This window comes from Oculina patagonica, chromosome 6, assembly GCF_052425735.1.
Source record: "Oculina patagonica isolate OP01 chromosome 6, crgOcupat, whole genome shotgun sequence".
NCBI classification, from domain to species: domain Eukaryota; kingdom Metazoa; phylum Cnidaria; class Anthozoa; order Scleractinia; family Oculinidae; genus Oculina; species Oculina patagonica.
In genome coordinates, this window is record NC_135763.1 from 6328218 (window position 1) to 6354950 (window position 26733).

Here is a 26733-nt window from a genome sequence, read left to right on the forward strand (position 1 = left end):
TCCGCAAAAAAGGCAAAATGAATTTGTAAATGAAGACGATTCCGCAAGATTGAAGTGGTATCAATGAATGATATAAGCACAAAAATGGATAAAATAACTGTTTAAACACATTATTAATAATTGACAACATCGCTGACTAAGATGACTTAATTTTGCGCACGGCATGAATCTCATTTAGAACGGATGAAGAGTTTCGTAATGAATAAACGATTGAACAGCGAAATCATTACTAGTGTAAATTTAGTGAGTGCAATCAGGAAAAGTAGGTTCTTCTTTTGATAAGCACTATAATTGAAAAACGAAACATCTAGTTTACCGCATTCTTTCAAGATATCGAATTTCTAATCACGCAGTACAAGAGGGTAAAAAGTTTACTGTGAATGTCACGTTTACCGATCAACTTTTAATTTCTCTTTACGATAGCAAAAGACTGCCAAGCGACTCGTGATGGGAATAAAGGAAATAATCAACTGAATGATAATGTTCTGTAGTTATGCCATGAATTACATCGACCTTGAGAAATGTGACTGTGTTTAGAACTGTGTTAGGACGCAGCGCTTTTTAATGGCAATTATAAATGCTAAAAACATGGCAAATTTAACGGCTATTATAAATGCTAAAAACATGGTAAATTTAACGGCTATTATAAATGCTAAAAACATGGCAATTTTTGTCTTGAATTATGCTGCAGGTTTTCACCGAGATAATTATCCAGATGTTTTAATTTCCAGTTGACGCTCTGATAAGCGACCACTCAGATATGGAAAACTTAATATTGAAAAGCAAGTTCTGCCAGCAATTTGACTACCGCCTGCTGTACCTTTTTCTAGAAGACTTTTGTTTATGTGAACGAGGAATAACGTTTTTAAAAGGATAGTCAATCAACTACAAGACTCGCCAAGATCCAAAGCACATTGGGTAGATTGAGCGGCAATTTGTTGATCGAGTCAATCAATGGCCACCAATGGGGAAAAACGGGAAAAGGTGGCTCGCCGGCTTAATGCTTATCACGTTGGACTCGAGCAAAGCGGTGCGGCAACAAGCGTTTTCCGGTACCATTTAATATCATGATCATGTGTTAGTCTTGAATTGGCCAAGACTACCACATAGTGCCTTTCCGCTCACGAGTATAAATGGGTAACTGTTACGCCTAATTGATTCTAGCGACGTACAGAATCAAATACAATTGGGGAAAACATCGTTCGCGGTACCAGTGTTTCAAAGACTATAATGAGTTAGAGAGAACTGTAAGAAACTCAGCAAGTTTGCCAATTTTTAAGAAGTGTCTTTTTTCTGCTTTTTATAATTAAGTATTTTTAATCCTTTTAATGTATATATTGTAAATATTTTTTATATTTCGGTTTGAGCTCTAATTTATTGATTTTAATTGTATCATTTTATAATATACATCTAGTGTTAGGACCTCTATGTAAACCACTTTAAGTGATGGAGCTTCCTAATAAAAGATTGTTATTATTATTACAGTCGCGTTCATAAGTGCGCCAAGAGAGGATGAGGGGCTCTTGGTGCGCGATTCATTTAAATTTTTTTTTTTCGTTCACGGACCCAGCCCTTAGGGTCTTTCAGGCGCTAAAATCGCAGTGTGTCCGCCATCTTGCATTTGAATGCCTAAAAGACACTGTGGCCCAGCCACGGTTAGCTGGGGCCGCGCAAAGAACGACGAGTGAGGAAAACAAGAGGGCTTTTTAGGCTTTCACAGGTAAACATTGGGCACCGAAACTGCACCGAGATTCCGACCACAGCTACATTCCTCAAACGTAAATTTGTTCTTAACTTTTTGTCTTTTTTTGCTCTTATTCTGCTTCTCGGCTTCGCGGCTTATTTTCCAACAAGAATGACAACGACGACAACCCATTACACACTTTATTTAACAACAATAACATTTGTCTTCACCAAAACAGTAATACAATAAGAAAAGAAATTTTTAAACTGCGTAAAATGTTCCAGTTTGAGTTCTTTAAAAAAGTGGAACACAAAGCGCAGCTGCAGTTGTACTTTAATGTTCTTGGTCCTCAAAATCCATTTTTACCATATTGTCGCGAAGCAGATTTAGGAAACAGCAACGAAGAAGAGACAAGGCTTCTCGGCAAACAGGTTCTAATGTTTCTGGCTTGCATCGTTTAAGCTACAACACTAAGGTTTGATTCCCGCCGGGCACTCAGAATTGCATAACGTATAGAGGAGACGTGGAACCACGATAGAAACAGCACTGAACCGAGTTATCAGTGATATACATGTAGAACCGCATCTTCCTGTTCTTTACAATTAGAAGGCTACGAACACGAAGACGGTACTCGTAAGGACAGCTCAACGGGTCCTACAGGACTGGGGTGAGTAGGGGGTTGATAACCCACTCACTATAAAATCTGATCTTCTTGGATTTCGATTCGGTGGCTGTCACCGACACTGGTGGAATTCGAGCGCGATGGAAAGCCGGTCCTATGTTCTACACCGCTAGGAGCCAGGCAGTCTGGCGATGGAGAACGCTGTCCCCATCGGTTGAAACAAAGGCGTGTTCGCTCAGGGTCTTGGCAAGACAACATCCGGGAATGTGTTCTCCGCTTCTCTCACTGCCTCCTCAGGGAAAAAGGCCGCCACGCACAATTCTGTTGCCTTCACCCAGCCCCGGCCAGGCATGCTGTCATTCTTCCCTACAGGGGATGAAAAGGATTATGAACAACTGACCACCATTTAAGGAGTCCAAAAAATTCCTCAGCCTACCTACAGAGCAACATATCTATGTAACTGGATTTAAGAATTCTAGTATTATTTTCCTCGGATTTTAACAGAAGTATGGTATTATCGGTTAATCATTTGAAGATTTCTAGCGAAACGTTCTCTTATGGCGAATGTAAGTAAAACAGAATTGATGAAATTGTTTAGCACGGCGGCATCATTTCATTTATTCTGTCATCTATTCCTTCATGGGAAAAATAGAACCCACAAAAATCACTTGGCTCCCAGTTGCTTCATAGTGAAAGTTGGTGGAGCATCGCACCGGTATCGTGGAGGTCACGGATTTGAACCCGGTGTTCAAAGCCCTCGAAACTTTTTTCAGGCATTTCCCCACGGTTGATTAAGTGCTACCGACTGGAATTTTCGAGAAAAAAATTTCAAAACTCCGATTTCGCATTTCTTCATATTCAGTCAAAAGAAACCCTTTGGTGAACTATTTACGAAAATGACATTTAAAATTTTCAAAGGGTTTTTATATTTGAGAAAATCGGCAAAAGGTTAAAAGGCCGTTTTCGCGTCCCCGCCGCCATAAAATTTTGTCGAATTTTTGTGGGTATTCAAAACACTCGTACGGAAAGAAGGTTGAACGTATGAAATTTATCTTTGGCAGGTATGCGGAGCATCCAATATACTACACAGAAACCTAAAAATATTGCAAAACGATGCAATTAAACAGATCTTTTTTAAAGCCCGAAAATTGGTATTTTGAGCACTTTGGTAAACACTTGAAACAAGGGTAACTTTGATGGCAAAAATCGTGTCCTGGTACATCGAAATTTGGAATAAAATATAGATCGGCGTCAAGTACTATTATGGTACTGTAACATATAAAAAATCCAGCCCGGGCAATTGAAAAACCACCCGTTGAGAGAAGTAAACGCATAGTAAATATTTCATGTATTGACTACAAAAATTGTCACGGTCACGCAACACTAGTAAACACATTTCGATCTGATTTATTCAATGTGTTTTAGTTTTGCTCACTTTGGCTACAGTTTATGCTCGAAAAAGTCTACCTATCTTATGTATACTTTACTGTTTTGTATTCATATAAAAATTAATTTTAGAGGATGGGATAATTGATCTGACCGCAAAAATACAAAGGTCAAGTTTCGTGTCATATTTACCGACTTTGCCGCTCACACTGTGTAACTCGCACTGTGAAAGAAATAAAACAATTCAAAGCGAAATGTCTTCACAAAGTAGTCTCGAAGCGTGTCATATTTTTATCCTGGTGGTTCTGTTTCATTAAATTACTAACTATTTAACACTGGTAAAAGTTATTTTTAGTTCCGGCTGTATCGATTCTGTAAAGTTTTTCGAATACCTCAGTCTGTGTGTCAACAACATGAATTTTGCAAATACAGTATGTGTTCATAAACAAGATGATGATCTTATCGACAAGCGTATCTATAGGAGAACATCGGAAAATGAAGTAGCTGTGTTCAACTGCTTGTATATTTTCCTTTTAAGAGTGCGGGTCCTCGACTTGATATTACACGTCAGAACTGATACATGTACATGTTTACCAAGAACTGCAAGAATTGGAATTAGATGTCTGTCTGAATGTCTGTTGATTTCCTGTTTAACAATAACAATAAAAAAAACACTCTTGGCTATAAAGCAAAAGATACTCTACCACCAACAGCAGCTTACCATACATGTCCAAACATAACAAGTAACGATTCTCGGCTGGTTGAGCAAATACCAAACACATTCGAAAAGGCGATCTCCACAGCCGTTGTTAGCCGTCGTCACGCTCTCCCCTTCGCTCCACTGTTCCCAAGCTGTCTGTCTTTCTCCCGTTTGCAATTTTTACACAGGTTCTCTGACTTTTTACCGCATTCACAACCAATCTCGACTCACTCTTTGTACCTCCAGACTCTTAAAGTCAAATTCCATCCTTTGGATAGCGGGGAAAGGGAAGGTTTTATGCGGGTGTTGGGTGGGGGGGGGGGGGGGGGGGGGGGGGGGTGGGGGTAGGGGGTCAAGGTTTATTTTGTCATTGATCTTATTGTCCCACAAAGTGACTGACCAGATTACCTGGTGTAATCAGTTACCTTAAGGTTTAAGATGGTAGTAATTTTAGCGATTTTTTTTAGCAAGATTTAGCGACAATGTAATTTAGCGATTATCAGATTTTTTAAAAAAACTGAAAACAGCAGGCCCTAGAAAAAAAGATACCCAGTGTAAACCAGTATTTCATAAAGTAATAGCTGAGATGGAAATAAATGTTCAGTAAAAGAACAGAATCACTAGACGGCATTGTCAGAAAGAACAAAGTTTCGATATCCATTTCTTAAAAGAATTTTTGATGTCGACTACTATGATTAATTTATTTTCCTTTGGGGAGGGGGAGGGAGGTACTAAAATTTAACGAGTATTAAATTTGACGAAGACTAATTTTAGCGAGTACTTTTAAATTTAGCGATTTTCGTGCTACTCGCTTAAATCACTAAAATTAGAAGCCGTTTAAAATTGCACCCTTGAGGAATGTTGTACTGACAGCAGCCTGGGAACTAGCTAAGGGTTGGCCCTCAGCCCTCAGATACTGAGGTGGACAGGAATTCAGGAAGAGAGGTTTAACTTAAAAAAAAAAAAAAAAACAACAGCGAAAAAAAACCTTGTAGTAGAGAGAAGAAAAGGACCAACCTTGCAGAAAAAAATTGGTCGGAAATCATTTCCTGTCTCCACTTCTCAGTATTTGAAGGTTTGCCCCTTGCCTTATTTTAGGATATGTGGGACGATTAAATGCAGAGGGCCACACAACGTTAGGAAGACTTTGGCACAATTCTTTGTCGGATCTCACGTAGCTTGGAGATGCGTGTACTAGAAGTCACTCGAGGTGTATAAAACAGTAATTTTAAATGCACGGCTAGTACGACGACACTTAGTATTGGACAATTTATTAGGAGCTAGCTTATGTGTACTAGTTATAACAGTGGCGGATCCAGACCTTTAGGTAGGTAGGGCCCCCAATCATCCTTACCTGAAATTAGCTCTTGAAGATGATTTTTCTTGGTCCCGTGGGCCTCGGTTTAGCCTAAAAATAATGGGGACCAGGGCCCAATGGCTTCTCCCCTTGATCCGCCACTGTTTTTAATAGTTGCAGACGCAACAGAACACAGAGCATTTTAACTTGGTCCCGCATTCATGCAACTACATTCCTGGACAAGTTCTTGCAACAGGACCACATAAAGAGCCCTTTTCCTCACTTGTGGTACAGGAACAGCTAGTCCAAGTTCATTGCAAAAGAATTGTAGCTGCCACAGATTTTTCTTCGAAAGAGAGTTTGCCTGGACCATTTCCCACACAAGAGCCTGGCCTAAAAAAACAAATTCTGAAATCGCTAAATTAAATAGTCACTAAATCTTGCTCAGAAAAATGGCTTAAATAAGTAGCCCCTAAAAATAGCAACCTTAAGGTAACGATTACTTCTGCAATTCTGGTAATCTGGTCAGTCACTTTGTGGGACAATAAGATCAATGACAAAATAAACCTTGACCCCCTACCCCCCCCCCCCCTCCCCCCGCCCAACACCCGTATAAAACCTTCCCTTTCCCCGCTATCCAAAGGATGGAATTTGATTTTAAGAGTCTGGAGGTACAAAGAGGGAGTCGAGATTGGTTGTGAATGCGGTAAAAAGTCAGAGAACCTGTGTAAAAATTGCAAACGGGAGAAAGGCAGACAGCTTGGGAACAGTGGAGCGAAGGGGAGAGCGTGACGACGGCTGACAACGGCTGTGGAGTTCGCCTTTTCGAATGTCAGGACCCGGGGGGGGGGGACTCGCATATGAAAGTGACGGGGATGCTCGTCGTCTCGCTTAGGGGTGTAAATTTCGGACTTTTGGTCTCGCTTAGGGTGTTCCGGGAAAAAATGCCCAAAACGCCAATATTTTTAGCCATAATGGTCTCGTTTAGGGTTACACACGAAGAAATATACAAATATAAACTCCATTCTTAGTTTTTTGGTATCTTTTAGGGGTCAAGAAAGGCTTGAGCCACACCCAGATTGGTCTCTTTTAGGGGTTCTTTTCAAAATTTCCGACGAGCATCCCCGTCCGTTTCATATGGGAATCCCCCCCCCGGGTGTCAGGAATGTGTTTGGTATTTGCTCAACCAGCCGAGAATCGTTACTTTTTATGTTTGGACATGTATGGTAAGCTGCTGCTAGTGGTATAGTATCTTTTGCTTTATAGCCAAGAGTGTTTTTTTTATTGTTATTGTTAAACAGGAAATCAACAGACATTCAGACAGACATCTAATTCCAGTTCTTGCAGTTCTTGGTAAACATGTACATGTATCAGTTCTGGCGTATAATATCAAGTCGAGGACCCGCACTCTTAAAAGGAAAATATACAAGCAGTTGAACACAGCTACTTCATTTTGCGATGTTCTCCTATAGATACGCTTGTCGATAAGATCATCATCTTGTTTATGAACACGATTTGCAAAATTCATGTTGTTGACACACAGACTGAGGTATTCGAAAAACTTTACAGAATCGATACAGCCGGAACTAAAAATAACTTTTACCAGTGTTAAATAGTTAGTAATTTAATGAAACAGAACCACCAGAATAAAATATGACACGCTTCGAGACTACTTTGTGAAGACATTTCGCTTTGAATTGTTTTATTTCTTTCACAGTGCGAGTTACACAGTGTGAGCGGCAAAGTCGGTAAATATGACACGAAACTTGGTCAGATCAATTATCCCATCCTCTACAATTAATTTTTATATGAATACAAAACAGTAAATTATACATAAGATAGGTAGACTTTTTCGAGCATAAACTGTAGCCAAAGTGAGCAAAACTAAAACACATTGAATAAATCAGATTGAAATGTGTTTACTAGTGTTGCGTGACCGTGACAATTTTTGTAGTCAATACATGAAATGTTCACTATGCGTTTACTTCTCTCAACGGGTGGTTTTTCAATTACCCGGGCTGGATTTTTTATATGTTACAGTACCATAATAGTACTTGACGCCGATCTATATTTTATTCCAAATTTCGATGTACCAGGACACGATTTTTGCCATCAAAGTTACCCTTGTTTCAAGTGTTTACCAAAGTGCTCAAAATACCAATTTTCGGGCTTTAAAAAAGATCTGTTTAATTGCATCGTTTCGCAATATTTTTAGGTTTCTGTGTAGTATATTGGATGCCCCGCATACCTGCCAAAGATAAATTTCATACGTTCAACCTTCTTTCCGTACGAGTGTTTTGAATACCCACAAAAATTCGACAAAATTTTATGGTGGCGGGGACGCGAAAACGGCCTTTTAACCTTTTGCCGATTTTCTCAAATATAAAAACCCTTTGAAAATTTTAAATGTCATTTTTGTAAATAGTTCACCAAAGGGTTTCTTTTGACTGAATATGAAGAAATGCGAAATCGGAGTTTTGAAATTTTTTTCTCGAAAATTCCAGTCGGTAGCACTTAAATGTATCATTGCTTGCTTCTTAATGTAAGTTACTTACAAAATACTTGTTTAAGATCCACTGTGAGGGATGTGGGCGTATTTTCTTCCATGACTTCTGCACTTCCTTGTAGGACTACAAACAGGGTACCGCCTTGAGACCGAAAGCAAAATACATGTATCAGTAAAGAACCAGGGCCCGGTTGCATAAAGCAACTTAAGATTAAGTGGGATTTTCTGCAACCATTCCCTGTGTTCCAGAGGATTTTCACGGCCCGTGCTATTATGGACCCATGACGCTGCAAAAACATTCGGAGGAACGCAAGGAGCAGTTGCAGAAAATCCCACTTTATATTAAGTTGCTTTATGCAACTGGGCACAGGGGTATCCAAGATTTTTCTTAGTAGGGCGTGAACCAATAAACCACATATTATTTCTTTACAGAATACCAGTTGTATTTGAAAGTCGCATGTCATCTCAGGGGGAAGGGGGAGGGGCAACCTCCCGGGCCTCGATCTGCCCCTGAGAACTTGTGCCAATGTCTAAGATGTTTACTTGTGTTGAGTTGCTTATAATGAGGATTTTATGACGTCGCTTACAACCTTATCATTTATTTAATTATATCGGACACGATTCAGCATACATACATACAGCATAAATTCCTGTCAATCAGATGGGGATTAAGACTGAAAGTGAAAGGTGTTGTTGAATTTGCAAACAAAACACAACCAAATATTTTCAGTCCATGAGCTGTATTTCACAGGGTTTTGCTTCTTAGGGGACGGGGTGTACAGAAACAAGGTTGAGAGATATTCTTTTGTTTAATGCTGCTCGCATTGCATCTGCCATTCCAAAACAAGTGAACCACTCACAGAACACCAATAATAAGAAAAAAGTAGACCAACCTTCTTGGTACTGTCTGGTTGACAACATAACATCATCAGCTTGTACTTCCTTGATAACCATGGACAGAGCGAGAATGTACAGGAATCCTGGTGGACAAGCTTTGAATTCTTCTGTCTGTCAAGAAAATCGCATGACTTGAGTGATGATTATGATACTGCACACACTTCTTGAAAAAAAAAACGTTGATTGTTAACCCTCGGACGTACAAGCAAACTCACACCTCCACGATCGTACAAGGGGGGTGGGGGGGGGGGTGGATAGAACCCCTCCCCGGAGTTTTTGTTATATTAAGGCGTAGTGAAATTATTTTGAACTGAGAGGAAAGCCCTTAGCTTACTCTACAAGATGACATAATTTTAATTGGCTGTGACGTCATATGACGTCACGTGACATCATTAGAGCCGCCATCTTGGATCCGCTATCTTGGATTTCAACATTTTCTTAGAAAGTCAGAAAATAACGGAAATTGATGCAAAACCAAGACAGAATGCTTACGGAATGTAAAAATAAACACATCTTGCACTTCTGTTTTAAAAAACTGGGAAAAAATTAAGAAAAATGGTAAAAAATGACGAATTTTTGGCAAGGCCTGCTTGTATTTATGATGTTGCCATGGCAACGTCAAATACCATGGACACATGGTAGACATATCAAAATTCCCGCAAAGGGTGAATGAACAGCTACTGAAAGTTTCAGCATTGTAAAGTAAATCGTTTTTTCAAAATTTGGAAAAACCTTATAGGGGGGGGGGGGTGGCATCCACCCACCCCCTGTACGTCCGAGGGTTAAAGGAGCTACGTCACAGACAACACATCTTGAAAAAATTGGCAAGTTTTTTCAAGTTTGTCATTCATAATCTGGGATCAGTTTCTGTCGTAATCTTTGTCAGTCGAAAAACATCCTTATAACATCGTTATTTTCACGTTTTTATTACTCCTTTTTTTTCTTTGTTAGAAAACTATTATTAAGAGGTTTCCTTCAATTTGGAAGTAATCAGAAAAATGACAAAATATCCGCGTGACATTGCTCCTTTAACGTTCGTCGCAACAGGAAAAGTCAAGCGAAGTTCTCAAGCATTTTTTTTTTTTGACAGTTGTAAGCAAAGACTGTCATACAATTGCAAGGTTCAAATAAAAGGAAAAAGAAAAGAAGTGAAGAAGGATAAAGCATGGAAGATGATCGACAGAGGATTAGAAGGTACATGTAAGGCGTGTTGGGTGTGGAATGAGGGATATTGGATTAGGGATGAGGGGTGAAGGATGAGGAATGAGGGAAAAGGGATATAAGGTGAGGCATGTTGGGTGTGGGATGAGGGATAAAGGATGAGGGATGTGGGATGAAGGGATACAGGATGTGGGATAAAGGATATGTGGGATGAGGGATATGAAATGAGAGGTGTGGGATGAGGGATAAAGGATGAGGGATGTGGGATGAAGGGATACAGGATGTGGGATAAAGGATATGTGGGATGAGGGATATGAAATGAGAGGCGAGGGATGAGGGATAAAGGATGAGGGATGTGGGGAGAAGGATGAGGAATGAGGGAAAAGGGATATAAGGTGAGGCATGTTGGGTGTGGGATGAGGGATAAAGGATGAGGGATGAGGGATGAAGGGATACAGGATGTGGCATGAAGGATATGTGGGATGAGGGATATGAAATGAGGGGTGAGGGATGAGGGATAAAGGATGAGGGATGTGGTATGAACGATTCGGGATGACGGTGCCACAGGCTGATTAACACTGATCTTTCTTCATACAGTTTCTACTTGACATTTCTTATGCTATTACTCACCTGCTTCAAAGTCATCCTAAAGATCTGAAAAGGAAAAAAGATAATGAAAGAAGGAACATTATAATTTGACATAAACTGCTTTATTGAAAAGAAGCATTCTGCATGGGGAAATGAGTTAAAATGCATGCACGAGTATGCTAAACGTTTTCTGTCATTTTTGATCATCCATCCCTGAGGGTAGTTGCAGTGGCCTAATGCTTGTTCATAGCATGCTGGCCCCATTTGTTCGAAAGCTGTATAATGCTATCCACCGAACAAATCACTATCGGGTGGATCGCTAGTGTTAGTATGTTTCACTAACACTTATCAGTGCTGGATAGCGATTTATCCAGTGGATAGCTTTATCCAGCTTTCGAACAACCGGGGCCTGGACTTTAGATTGTGTAGTCTGGGTTTGAGCCCTGGCTAGGGTCATTGTGTTTTAGACTGGGGCAAAATTACTTTACTTTCACAGTGCCTCTCTTCACCCAGCTGTATATAGGTACCAGCAAATTTGCTGTTGGGGTCAATTCTGTGACAGACTAGCATCCCATCCAGGGAAGGGGGGGGGGGGAGAAATACTCCTCCTCCAAATTGCTGGTAGCATGACCCACTTGGCCTAGTGTCCACTTTAACTTAGATAAGTAAAAATGCAGGAATGTGTTCAACATTATTTTTTAATCATCGATCTGGTCTGACTGTTTTCATGGACTTATGTGCTTGCACTTAAAGTTCAATATCCACAAGATAACAAACAGGGTCAAACCTCCAAATCCAAGGCTCCTCCATACTTTGAGTACAGCCTGCCATCTCTCTGATTGACCTGTTGTTTCCACTTGACACTTAGCTCTTGGAGCAATGCTGCCTCTGTTGTGAACTGTGCAATGAAACTTGTAATAAGAATGTGTTGTTGCTATTGTTGTTGTTGTAGTTGATGATCTCTAGCAACTTAATCTGTAAGTGTTAATAATGCAATAAAAAAATCTTGTTTATGATCAATTGGTTCTCTGCAAACCTATTATTTTTTTTTGTCAAGGAATTGACACAATGATCATGCGAATGCCCAATTTTAACATCATCATATTTGGCTGATCATACAACTCAGAAGTCAAGTGATTTGTGCTCATCATATAAATTGTGCAATTTTTCCCTGAACTGTACTCCACTCAATCCAATTTATATAATTACTGATTTAAACAGTGCCAAGTTACTGTAATTAAAAAATTAAACTTATTACTGCATAACAATGTTTTCAGTGATACAAAAAGATCCATGTATTTTTTCTGCTCATAAAATCAAAATCTTTAGCAAAAAAGCTGCAAGATTACAAACTTGTATAAAACAATTTGAACGTGCTGGTAGATCTGTGTCTAGCACTTACTCTCCCTTAAAGCTAGACACACACTAGGGGACTAGTCGCAGGGAATTGTCCCTTAGTGTGTACACACTAGAAAATTGACCGATTTGTGGGACTATTGGTCCCTGCGACTAGTCCCAGAAATCAAACCAGCTTAATTTGTGGGACTAGTCGCAGGGACCAAAAATGTGGTCCCTGCGACTAGACTTTTGATGCAAAATACGAGTACACACTATGGGACTGGTCCCCGAAGCAAGTCCCTGCGACAAGTCCCTGCAACTAGTCCCCTAGTGTGTGCCGGCCTTAAAATAACACTGTGTATAATTGCATGAAGTGCAAAGTGTTTAATACCGTATTCATTCAATTAAGCGCCCAACCTCGAATAAGCGCCCACCTCGACTAAGCGCCCACCCTGTAGGCAGGAAAAGTTAATAAGCGCCCAGCCTCGAATAAGGGCCCACCCCACCCCCCTAAAATGAGGGCACAAGAGGAAAGTTTGACTATTGTTAAAGTTGAGATTAAAATTGACTAAGTACTACTAAGAGACTATCGCGAAGACCGCGTTTTTTTTAAGCTTTTTTTACTGAAACTTTCAATGAACATTAAAAATTCAGCTTTCGTACACCTTCACGTTTAGTTATTATACATTGTTTTCTTGCAAAATAAACGTACTACTTGCTAAAAATAGTGAAAATTTAATAAGCCCCCAGCCTCAAATAAGCGCCCACCTCGAATAAGCGCCCACCCTAAAGGTCCAAAAATTTAATAAGCGCCCAGGGCGCTTAATCGAATAAATACGGTATATGAAAATAATAAATTATACACACCTGACTAACAGCATCATGGAAGTTTTCCTCTCGTAGCATAATAACCTGGCATGGCCCAGCCGCCCTGTGGAGTACATGTATGTACATTATATACCTATAATTGTACTACAAGCTCTAGGTTTTTATCAGATGGTAGTTGAAAGTGGTGAAACCCAGAGTCTGCTGTCAAAGTCTACAGAAAACAATGGCAGGTGATCTTTATTGTGTTAGCAGGCGGCTTTTCTAATAAGCATGTACTCATTTATTAATGGTTACTTTACCGTTTACATGTTTTGGGAGGGTGGGGGGTGGGTAGGTGACGTGAGGTGAGATGAATCTCCACAGTATTTAAATAGAGTGTGCAAGATACCTGATCTAAAATAGAGCTTGAAGAAGAATCCAATTACAGTCACAGCAATAATATGGATCCAATGATCACATCTGGTTTAAGTATTCAGACCTCCAATGGGCGTCAAAAGTCCTTGAGACAGTTGAATGAAATTGATACTAATTTAAAATTCCCGTTTTTTCACCTTTAATCTGCTGCCGATTCTGAACCACTCCCCCTCCCCCCTTTTCAATGTTGTACTCAAACGAGGCAAGTCTTGCAGATAACAAATACAACATTGTTTCGGGGGGAGGGGGTTATATTGAAGGGGTGAGGGGTAAAATTTGTCCAAGGTACTCAAAAAGTGCCAACTGTCTCAACACTTTTGGCGCTCATTGTCTGAAGGTGAATTTTCGGTATATCTTGAAAATAAGAAACTACATAACATGGACACAAACATATATTATTCTTTAGAATCAGGTGATCACATTGGTACTGCGCTGCATTACGAAAGATTAATTAGCGCGTAAATATCGTGATTATTGTAATTTGGCGATGACGTCACAAATCGGCTAGACCTGCGCATAAACAAGGCCAAATCGTTTTTAAGGCTAGAATTTGTGTTGAAACACGTGCGTATGTCTGCTTTGCAAAGAAATTATTAGGATTAGGTGCCAAATAAATTATGCAACAACCTTAAATATCTCGGGGTTTTTGTATCGCATTTTAAAGCTGCTTAGAGCAAAGGAAAAAATCGAGCGTGCGTGACGAGGGAAGCTATCGGACGCCACCAAAAACTGTGTTCCCGGGAAAAGCGGTCTAGTCTTAGAAAAATCCCAAGGTTAAGGAATGGGATGGGTCGATTTACTGTCTAGAAACTAATGCGGTAAGCAGGCGCCAGCGCAAGACACGTTTCTTTCAGAACAGGACAATGTTTTGTCGTAGCAAATGGTATAAGTTCCTTGAAGCACGGCAAAAGGGACTATTTACAGACGGAATGTGAAAAAGATTCTACAAATTGCACGAAAGATCAAACTTGAATGCGATGACAGCTTGTGGACAGGACGCATTGCGTATCTCTTAGATAAAGAAGAAGTATTTTTAACATGGTAAATCTAATTACATGACGATGCACTAAAGAAGAACATATAACTTTCATAACCTTTGGTCTGTTTTGAGGACGTATCTCCGATACCGTGAAGTCTCTAGATAAGGCGTAATTTCCAGAATAATTGCAAGTATGAACAAGACAATGGATTAAATAATAGTAAACAATGGACAGGGTACAAATATCGAATATATATTACTTTCCACCGATTAATTTCGCGCATTTTAGAACCTACGATCGCCTTGTGTGACGGTGTCACGCAACTGGTACGTAAAACGTCACATGCCCGTGACTCTGACGGCTTTTCACGTTATTATTGACGATATTATTCATTTAATCACGTAAAAATGCATGCAATTGAATGGAATCGCAACTATCCGTGATTGTTCAACAAACAGCTTGTCAATAACATGTGAAAAACGGCCTCTTTTCTCGAAATGAACGGGTAACCACGAGTAACCACGGGTAACCAAAATAGTTGATAAACAAGATACTCTTATTCCTTTTAATTTGTTTGGTTACCCGTGGTTACCCGTGGTAACCCGTTATGTTATATATCAGAAAAATGCGTCTTAGTCCACGAAACATTGTATTTCCATGGATTCTTAGTTTGCACTTATAATTATTGCAAAAAGCTAGATTTCCCTTTCAGACAATGGGCGTCAAAAGTCCTTGAGACAGTTGAATGAAATTGATACTAATTTAAAATTCCCGTTTTTTCACCTTTAATCTGCTGCCGATTCTGAACCACTCCCCCTCCCCCCTTTTCAATGTTGTACTCAAACGAGGCAAGTCTTGCAGATAACAAATACAACATTGTTTCGGGGGGAGGGGGTTATATTGAAGGGGTGAGGGGTAAAATTTGTCCAAGGTACTCAAAAAGTGCCAACTGTCTCAACACTTTTGGCGCTCATTGTCTGAAGGTGAATTTTCGGTATATCTTGAAAATAAGAAACTACATAACATGGACACAAACATATATTATTCTTTAGAATCAGGTGATCACATTGGTACTGCGCTGCATTACGAAAGATTAATTAGCGCGTAAATATCGTGATTATTGTAATTTGGCGATGACGTCACAAATCGGCTAGACCTGCGCATAAACAAGGCCAAATCGTTTTTAAGGCTAGAATTTGTGTTGAAACACGTGCGTATGTCTGCTTTGCAAAGAAATTATTAGGATTAGGTGCCAAATAAATTATGCAACAACCTTAAATATCTCGGGGTTTTTGTATCGCATTTTAAAGCTGCTTAGAGCAAAGGAAAAAATCGAGCGTGCGTGACGAGGGAAGCTATCGGACGCCACCAAAAACTGTGTTCCCGGGAAAAGCGGTCTAGTCTTAGAAAAATCCCAAGGTTAAGGAATGGGATGGGTCGATTTACTGTCTAGAAACTAATGCGGTAAGCAGGCGCCAGCGCAAGACACGTTTCTTTCAGAACAGGACAATGTTTTGTCGTAGCAAATGGTATAAGTTCCTTGAAGCACGGCAAAAGGGACTATTTACAGACGGAATGTGAAAAAGATTCTACAAATTGCACGAAAGATCAAACTTGAATGCGATGACAGCTTGTGGACAGGACGCATTGCGTATCTCTTAGATAAAGAAGAAGTATTTTTAACATGGTAAATCTAATTACATGACGATGCACTAAAGAAGAACATATAACTTTCATAACCTTTGGTCTGTTTTGAGGACGTATCTCCGATACCGTGAAGTCTCTAGATAAGGCGTAATTTCCAGAATAATTGCAAGTATGAACAAGACAATGGATTAAATAATAGTAAACAATGGACAGGGTACAAATATCGAATATATATTACTTTCCACCGATTAATTTCGCGCATTTTAGAACCTACGATCGCCTTGTGTGACGGTGTCACGCAACTGGTACGTAAAACGTCACATGCCCGTGACTCTGACGGCTTTTCACGTTATTATTGACGATATTATTCATTTAATCACGTAAAAATGCATGCAATTGAATGGAATCGCAACTATCCGTGATTGTTCAACAAACAGCTTGTCAATAACATGTGAAAAACGGCCTCTTTTCTCGAAATGAACGGGTAACCACGAGTAACCACGGGTAACCAAAATAGTTGATAAACAAGATACTCTTATTCCTTTTAATTTGTTTGGTTACCCGTGGTTACCCGTGGTAACCCGTTATGTTATATATCAGAAAAATGCGTCTTAGTCCACGAAACATTGTATTTCCATGGATTCTTAGTTTGCACTTATAATTATTGCAAAAAGCTAGATTTCCCTTTCAGACAATGGGCGTCAAAAGTCCTTGAGACAGTTGAATGAAATTGATACTAATTTAAAATTCCCGTTTTTTCACCTTTAATCTGCTGCCGATTCTGAACCACTCCCCCTCCCCCCTTTTCAATGTTGTACTCAAACGAGGCAAGTCTTGCAGATAACAAATACAACATTGTTTCGGGGGGAGGGGGTTATATTGAAGGGGTGAGGGGTAAAATTTGTCCAAGGTACTCAAAAAGTGCCAACTGTCTCAACACTTTTGGCGCTCATTGTCCCCCCCCCCCCCCTCCTCCCCACTAAAATGCTTACAGGTCAGAGTGTTTATGGAGCCTTGAGAGAAACTGAATGGGTTAGGAGGGGCAGGTACCATCATGGGACAAGATATGGTAGGGTGCAACACACAGATACATGTTGATGTATGATAAGGTTTTCAGGGTAGAATCTGTAAAAAATATCAAAGATAGCAGGGTAATACTGTATATTGAACACTGTCACAAGACTAACTGTAACATTCACTAGAGATCACCAAGTAGTTTATCACTGAAACTGGGAAAGATTGTTTATCCTTCTAGCACCAATTATAATCAGAGAAACATGTATGACCATTAAAATAATTCTCTTTCATGCTGTGCATCTGTCCTAACCTGACGGTGGATCTCCTCTCAGTTCCAGTAAAGAAACCTGCACAGCAAAAATAATATCATAAGAAGGTGGGCATGGCATTATGGCTGATTATCCAATGGGGGTCTGAAACACATATAAATTATGCATCTAATGCTCCAGCTTCAAATGTAATAAATAATATTGTTAATAATATCATTGACTATGAAAAGAAAAAGCCTGCTGATGGGTGTTTAGCTAGTTAAAGGCACCTTTCCACAAAATTGGACCTTTCTTAAAAGGCTAAACAGCAAATAAAAGGTGCATAATATTTATATCAACTAGTGATACCTATCGGTAGAAATGCCAACGAGTACAACGGGACACTTTATGATTTTGGTTGATCAATAAACATTGCGCGTTTTCTTTGAAAAGCTTGAATGTTTATAGAATAAAATGGGATTTTATGAAAGCTAAATGAGGAAAAAGTTCTAAAATAAAACCAAAGTAGTGAAGATTTAGTGAGAAATCTTGTAAACTTCATGCTATTTGAGAGTTTCAAGCCATTGTTGTCCGATGCCGCTATTTTGGAGAGGTTTCCGCTGTTTTAAAGTCCTATAGGTCTTAATCAAAGTGGCTATGAGCCACTGAACACGGAAAATAAATTACGAAACAAAAAGCAAACTTTTACAAAGATTTGCCAAAACAAAGCATTTCAAACTTTCCACACTGCAGTTGAATCCATTCAGCACATAAGTATTAAAAAATTGAGGTTTTAAAAGGTAAAAGCCTGTTCGGACAAGTTTGAGGCCAAAGATGGAACAAGTTTATTTTATTATTCCGAGAATAATTCATCATGGGCAATGCGTGATGTCTCAAATGTCACGTTAAATTGTTGTTGTTGAGACACTGCAAATATTGCCTTCAGGCAACCAGCTTTAGCTTTAGGAAAATTAAAGGCCCTGTTTCCCGAGAAAAAAACGCTGGACAATCCAGGAAAAAATGTAGTATAGGGAATTTATTTTATAAATTCAAGAAACGAAATAAAACTCTCTTCTGATCGATAAAATCCGTGTTGTTTACTTAGCCAGACCTAACTTAATCATGCATGCAAATTTGTATGACTTCGAAATTTTCGAAGCTCTGGAAATCTTGAAGCTTTGAAATGCATTAATTCCTTGCCTTTATCTTAAATGAAATTAAATTCTAAACAAAGTTTAATTCAAGTTTCTTTCGTATTTTTTCTAGTTTGGGAATATTGGCTTTTTGAAGCGAACAGATTTGAAACCTCTTTGTTATCTGAGACACATCTTGTCTGGGAATTTTAGTTGCCAATAAATCATGTACGTGCTGAACAAATTAGTAGCGCGCTGATTGGCCAAACTACAACAAAGTGTGCACCTGCTGAACAGATCCTGCTGAACGGATTGGCTAAAAACATCAGAAATTGTGTCGTCACGATCTACCTTACATTACATAGCATTACTTACATTACTCGACATTTGGAGTGTTTCTGAGATTTTTTTCGCATATACAAATCTTCTCGCGGCTCTATATTCTGCCGCCTCGTCAGGCCTTCTGGTCTTCCAAAAGGCCTGACTCGTTGGCAATAATTTCCACTGGTACCTTCCTCTCCAAAAGAGAACCCTCTGTCTCCAGCATCAAATGTAGCAAGCTCCTGATTTCCAGTTGAGAACTTCACCCTACATACAGAGCAAATAACTTGATCATTGATCAATTCATACATTCATACTGACTGCTAATTAAAGAAGAGGGGTGGATTTCAAAAAAGGGAAACTTACATTTATCAATTGTTTATTGTATAATTTAAATATAACTTACTGTCCATGAACTAGAACAAACATTTCTTGTCCCTTCCATCCTTCTTTGAAAATAATGCTGTCAGTAGGATACAGTACAATAATTGCTGCAAAAACTTACAATTAATTAAAAGTAAAGATAATAGTTTTTCACAATGGCATTTCTAAGTTAAACTGTCTGGTAAATTCTTTTTTCCTGAATTAATTACATGTAGTTTGGGGTTCAGAAAGTTTTGAAGTAACAGTAGGCATACAGCTTTATTATCAAAGTAGTTGGCCAATTTTACCATCACTTAGTAAAAAATCAGAGGATATCCCAGCAGAGTAGATGGCTTATTCGAGGCTGGGCACTTACATGTATTAACTTTTCCTACCTTCAGGGTGGGCGCTTATTCAAAGTGGGCGCTTATTCGAGGTTGGGCGCTTAATTGAATAAATACGTACCTAGTTTATGACCAAAAAGGTGTGAAATAAATAATAACATTAATATTAAAATTTGCTTCTCCATCCACCAGAGAAAGCTAAGAATACCTACTGCATTATATCTATATTTTTAAAAAACATAATTTTAAATTAACTGACCTGGCTTTATGGTGGTGACCACAGATGCTAAAGACTCTTTTCTCCAGCTGTGTACCACTGGGGACTAAGAAGAAGAAAACAGTAAATTTTATAATTATTATAATCGTGTCATTTCAACTCAGACATCTGGGATCAATAGTAACAGGGACGGCGGAGCATTTTTCCAAGTGGGGGGGCTGACTAGTGACTTGAAGTGGGGGGGGGGGCTAAAAAGACTCTTCTTTTAGTAAGTCTTTATTTTTTCGGAAATTCTGGGGGGACTGAAGCACCCCCCCCCCCCCCAGCCCCGCCGTCCCTGAGTAACTATGGCAAACACAGTGTAGTTACGATGTGTGTCTACCAACCTTTTGTAACACATCTATAGCAATCTCCTTTGACAGCTGTTGGTTGTCAAACAGTTTACTGGTGTCAAGGTATCTCCTACAATTGACATTGAAAACATTGGAGGAAATATCATTTATAACATCTGCTACTGACAGAACAACTTTTCTTTATTGCAGTCACTGACACTGAAGCTACCATACAGTAAACAAACTTAAGCATCCCATCCAGCAAATGACAAGTGCGTGATTAATTGAGCAGACTAAAGAAAATGATAATCAAGAAGAAGAAGAAAGTGCCCTGAATTAATGCTGCAAATTATAGAATCTTAAATGTTTCAGACCATGGAGCATAAACTTTGATTGAATGTCTGTCAACTTTATCAAGTGCTTTATCAGTACTTATTAGCCTGGGAACAGAAGCTATGAAAACTAATATTTTAAATTTGGCCACATCAAATTTCTGGCAGTGTTAACAAGAAATAAAATATTTCACATACTAACCCTGAATTCAGATAGGTAAGTTTAAGTCTGATTTTGAGCCAGTAGAGGCACATCAGGCCAGAGCTTATTTTGGTTTCTGTAGCATTGAGTGACTAGGAGTATTTCTTCTTCCCCTTAGATGGGATGCTAGTCCATCACAGATACGAGTTATGCCAAGCATTACTTAGACAGTTTGCTGGTACCCATTTACATGTATATGTTGTGGTTTAATTTTTTCTTTGGTTTAAAATTTTTCAAACCAGTTTGATTTTTATTTCCCTTTGTTTCAGATTATGTTAATGAACATAAGACAATGAAAAATAAAAATCAAACTGGTTTGAAAAATTTTAAACCAAAGAAAAAATTAAACCACAACATATACATGTACACCTGCGGGGTTCATACTCTTTTGAGCTTTTGAAATTCCATGACTTCCCATGACCTTTTCCATGACTTTCAAAGTTTTTTTATGACCTAAATTTTACCATTTTTCCTGGATTTTCAAAAATTATCTTGATTTCTGGAACCTTCTTACCCTTTTCTTCACAAATTTAATTATTAATAAGTGTTTTTTTGTACAATCAATACAATTTTCCATGACTTTCCATGATCCACACTTAAATTCCATGACTTTCCAGGCCTGGAAAATGAAATTTTAAAATTCCATGACTTTCCTGGTTTCCATGACCCGTACTAACCCTGACCTGGGTGGTGAGAGGCACTATAATTATAGTGAAGTGTCTTTCCCAAGAACACAATGCAGTGACCCCAGGCAGGACTTGAACCGACTGCTCAATCCAGGGTCCAGGACACTAACCATAAGGTCACTGTGGCTTCAGTCTCCACACAACTTAGATGGGGTAATACAAAACATGTTAAAAAAGAAAGAAGAAATGACAATTCCTTATTGTTACTTATTTTCGCGGAACTTAATTTTAGTGATTCTCGAAAAAAAAAAAGCAAAATTAAAGACCCGTGACAAAAACGTTCGATCGCGAAAATAACGACGCAAAGTTTAATACCGTTCTATATTATTATTGATTAAACGTTATAGTGAGTTTCCTAGTACATGATTATCTTGGTTCAGTCTTCAAACTCGCTCTACTTTGTTACAAAGGAACAGCGTCCAAATTTTTTAAGTTTCATTAAATGTTTTATGGTTTTGTTCAGTGTCATTGGAAACTATTGCTGTGGAAAAGAAGACTTACTGTTTGTTAATGCAGACAAGTAAATTTTGACAATTTTTCGTGAAATTTAGTTTTATATTTAATGTATTTTTTGGCCAAATCACTTAATTAAAGTCCTACGAAATATGCCTGTTCCATTTTCACGAAATTAAGTTCCCACAAAAATAAGTAACAATAAATAAGGTAACTTGAAATTGCTACAGAACAATTCTGTATGAAGTTAACACAGTATTTTCACCAACCTTTGTTGAAACCACTGCAGTAGAGTTATCTCACTGGGAAACGTGAGCAGCTGGCGAGCATCAGAGGTCTTCAGAAGTAATATCACACACCTTGTTAAAATATAATACCGGTAATTGTACAACACATTTTAAAAATATTTTAAAATTTGTTACTATTGCCATTATCATGCATGACATTGAAAAGTGACTTGCCAAATTAAGGCATATTTATTTTATACAATTGTAGTTTTATTAAAATTACTGTACTAGCGCAATGTATCCATGGGAGGCATGGTGGTCTAATGGATAGCGCGCTCGACTCTGAGTCGAGGTATGAGGCCTGGCTGGGGCGCTGCGCTATGTTCTTGGGCAAGAAACTTTACTCTTTTAATAGTGCCTTTTTCTACCCAGGAGTATGAATGGGTACCGGCGAATTTACTGCTGGGGGGTAACCAGGGCTGCGATGGACTAGCAACCCATCGGGGGGGGGGGGGGGTAGCAATACTCCTAGTCGCTTAATGCTATAGAAACCGGGAAAAGCTCTGGCTGTATGGGCCACTTGGCTCGGACACAGACTTAGTGCAATTAATCTGTTGAAGAGGAAAGTTTTCAGGGTTATACACATGCACAAGGTTTTGTTCTTAATATAAAATGTCAGGCAGACTTTTCAAACTTTGCTCATTTATCCTGGAAAATTGGGTAGGACGGATAACAATTTTCACAACCTTCAACAAATAAGTAACTTCACCTCAGTTAGGGAAACCTGATGAAATGCTGCCAGAAGGATTAAACCTAGAGACCAATGAGCCTACGACTAGAACCGACATGCACATAATTATGTACCTGTTAGATGACCACACATCAGCTGTGCACTTCATATTATACAGCACAGAAACCTCCCCAAAGCAATCACCCACTTGAATTTCCCTCAAGACAAACTTCTGGTTTTCACTGAAAACAGTTACATTCCCTGACACCAGCACATGAATTCCAGATGCCTCTTGGCCTTTCCTAAGTAGAATTTCTGGGGCATCCTCTGTCTCTTTCAGTTCTACACGACGTATCACTTCATCCCGAACACTTTTGTCAAGAGCAATAGGTAGTCTGTTCAAGCAGTCAGTGAGTCTGACAATAGCTTCTGGTGGAAGTAAAGGATTGATGGATGATGCAAATTGTGGACGTACCAATTGACTTTCCCGTCTTCTACCACTCTGTTTGTTACCCATTTCTGAGTAAATGGAGTCAGGAGTGTTTCTAATCCTGTTCAGTCTAACATGAAATTGGAAACAAAATCAAAGAATAGGATAAATCAAGACATAATAATAAAGATGTTTACAGGCAACTCTCTCTAAAACGGACACCGTCGGGAACGGCTCCAACTGTCCGTGTTAGAGAGGTGACCGTCTTATAGGGAGTTTAGTTGCAGTAAAATGACTGAAAAACGACAGGGACGGGGCCAACACCAGGTGTCCGTCTTAAAGAGGTGTCCGTCTTATAGAGGTGTCCGTTAAGAGAGAGTTGACTGTAGTTTGTTTTTGTTCTATTTTTGTTTTTAGTTTGCCTTTGATTCTTTTTTTTTTTTTACAATAGAGATGTATATGGATAAGGCCCTTGTAATAGGTGAACCTGTTCTGCGGAATGGTAGTTATGACAGAATGGCATTAGTTTGCCAGTGGCTAGCTTCACCCCTGTTGCTTGTGTTTAGCTTCACCCTGGTTTGCTTGCAGTTAGCTTCACCCCCATGGCTTGCTTTCTTTTTTTTTGTTGATTAGGACAATACTACATGTAAATGTTGCCCTAACCAAGAAATAAAAGCTAACCACGTACAAGCAAAGTGAGGTGAAGCTAACCGCAAGAAAACCAGTGTGAAAATTAGTGCCATTCCATCAATCCGCCATTCCACTGATTATGGTCACTGATTCCTTTGCAATGACATTTTACAAGCAATGCTTCATGTCGCTGCCTACTTGAACTGGCTTGATTGCCTAACTACTGTATGAAATTTCACCACTGTGAAGCTCCTGAAGATCATGTGTACTTTACCGTTCCAAAACGATCTTAAACAGAACTTTACTTACAGAAACAATTGGAAATAATCGATTAACCAGTACAACAAACTTTAACATACAAGCTGCCCTAATGTTTGTTTTATACAAGCCTTATTTCAATTAATAATTATATACAATTAATTAATTAACTTGACTATATTATTATTTGAAGTAATTAAAAAAGTAATTGCATTGCCAAGTAACCCTTTTTGCGATCTGTGTTGACCAGTCTAGTCAACCATGTAAATAGTCCACGAAAAGCCAGCCCAGATTGACATTTTGACAAAAATAGCCACGTTTCTTTGCTTTCTCCTTTCTTTATAAGCCACTACCGTTCAGTGAGACAAAGGTTTGTTAAAAAAAGTGGTATTTTTTTTCTTTATAGTTACCATTTCCAGTTTTTGGTGACAACAAGCTGACCTTGGCCAGCATTGTGGTACAGAACAGAACTTTGATACAACCAGGCAACTCGGGTTCATAACATTTATTTTTTACACTTAACCCTCGGACGTACAAGCAAACTCACACCCCCACCATAGTACAAGGGTGGGGTGGATGGAACCCCTCCCCGGAGTTTTCGTTATATTAAGGGGTAGCGAAATTATTTTGAACTGAGATGAAAGCCCTTAGCTTACTCTACAAGATGACATAATTTTAATTGGCTGTGACGTCATATGACGTCACGTGACGTCATTAGAGCCGCCATCTTGGATCCGCCATCTTGGATTTCAACATTTTCTTAGAAAGTCAGAAAATAACGGAAATTGATGCAAAATCAAGCCAGAATGCCTACGGAATGTAAAAATAAACACATCTTGCACTTCTGTTTTAAAAAACTAGAAAAATAAGAAAAATAGTAAAAATGACGATTTTTGGCAAGACCTGCTAGTATTCATGACGTTGCCATGGCAACGTCAAATATCATGGACACATAGTTGACATATCAAAATTTCCGCAAAGGATGAATGAACAGCTACTGAAAGTTTCATCATAGTAGAGTAAATTGTTTTTTCAAAATTTGGAAAAAACCTTATGGGGGGGGGGGGGTGGCATCCACCCCCCCCCCCCCCCTTGTACGTCCGAGGGTTAACTTGCCAAGCAGACCCGGGCTAGTTGCCAGCCCAGGGTCGTGTAAAGAGACCTGATTCTGACGAGGGTCCCTGAGTGAGGGTTGCTACTTTCCAGTACTTTCGGAACTTAAAACTAGGCTACCAATATGTATGTTATCTTAAGGACGTTCGCGCTTATTGTTTATGCATGCACATCCTCACTACATGTGCAAGTAATTCAATGTTGCAACGTCATGCCATGCCATATATTGAGCCAATGTGCTGAAAAACGTTCTAAGGACATAGGGTGGGTGGCTGTTCTGCTCACTTCGCTTGCAGTTTGCTTTCTTAAATGGTGGGTGACCCCTTTTTTAGGCCCTACATTTTTCTTAACAGATTACTTTTGTTAATATAGATCTATGTTTTGCAAAAAAATTTAAAAAAAAAATACATGGAGTGGAAGTTTGTTTTTATTGTCACACTGACGTTTGAAATTCATGTTTTGAGATTTTCGTTTTGCCGTACGACAGTTTTAAATGCCTTTTTCCAGAGTAAAGTCTCACAAAAAGGATATCAACACAAGGAATAATAACCAAAATGGCAGTCGCTTTTGCCAACATCTTTATGGCAGAGGTAGAAACACAAATTCTTAACCAAAGCGCTCTATTTACGTAACAGATGCCCTCCAATTTCAAAAATCAGGGTAATTTCTCACACGCTTTATCTCTGAAACGAAGTTGGTGATCGCAACTTTGTGTTTTGCATTTCTGACACTTTATCTGGCCGCAGTAAAAATAAACAAAAGTCTATCGAGTAGAAAATTTTGGCGCGAACGTCCTTATAAGCTTAAGCTTACTTGTTTGATGGCTGACAGAACCCTCACTGTGATCAGACCGAAGAGTGTAAATAATAGAAACGCAGTAATAAGCTTACCTCACTCCAACATTATAAAGATGTACGCCTAACCTAACCTAGTCTACTTCGTGACGAGACCAAACTACGGAGTTCAGCAGCCATCTTTTTTTTAAGGCGCGTTGCATTCTGGTCAGTTTAAGGATTGCACCCAGGCCCCTGTTGCGCCGTATAAATCCTTCTTTCTTTCTTTCTTTCTTTCTTTCTTTCTTTCTTTCTTTCTTTCTTTCTTTCTTTCTTTCTTTCTTTCTTTCTTTCTTTCTTTCTTTCTTTCTTTCTTTCTTTCTTTCTTTCTTTCTTGCTTGCTTGCTTGCTTGCTTGCTTGCTTAATTGCTTTCTTAATTGCTTGCTTGCTTGCTTGATGGGCCGCAGTTAGGCAATTTTCTAAAAATCGCAAAATTCACTCTAGAGAGCAAGCAACTTTTCTAAATTTTGGTGGCAACTTTTTGATATTTGAGCAACTTAAGAGCAACTTTTGGGTATATTGTGAAGCAACTTTTCCTGAATTTATTAGCACAATCTATTCATGCCTAGCCGCTGTTCGCAAGCGCGAAACGGAGGAATTATGTTTCACCCCCCCCCCCCCCCCAAAAAAAAAACAAAAAACAAAAAACCGGCAGTGGAGAAAAAGCTAGAAAAGTAGAAACCGTAGCTCACTAACTGCTGTCAGTGAAATGGCACATCAGTAAGATCTGACGAAGGTGTAATCGAAGGATAGTTAATCGAGGGTACAGGAATAAGAAATTTAATCGCCACCGTGGAATAACCGCTAATCGCGGG

General features: G+C 39.1%; 2 protein-coding genes across 2 annotated transcripts in view; one reads left to right on the plus strand and one right to left on the minus strand.

The window, feature by feature from the left end:
• LOC144656582 (uncharacterized) overlaps positions 1 to 26733 on the plus strand; it is a 432902-nt gene that overhangs the window by 102832 nt on the left and 303337 nt on the right. The window lies entirely within an intron of this gene.
• On the minus strand, positions 1871 to 26086 carry LOC144658483 (uncharacterized). Its single transcript, XM_078518903.1, has 14 exons — positions 25975 to 26086; positions 22788 to 23213; positions 21966 to 22055; positions 20078 to 20153; positions 19734 to 19797; positions 19174 to 19258; positions 18958 to 19034; positions 17376 to 17412; positions 13047 to 13110; positions 11629 to 11739; positions 10884 to 10907; positions 9089 to 9203; positions 8245 to 8337; positions 1871 to 2672 (listed from the first exon to the last, which is right to left on the minus strand). The coding sequence occupies exons 2-14, from the start codon at positions 23168 to 23170 to the stop codon at positions 2542 to 2544; spliced, it is 1350 nt and encodes a 449-aa protein (XP_078375029.1). The 5' UTR covers positions 23171 to 23213; positions 25975 to 26086; the 3' UTR covers positions 1871 to 2541.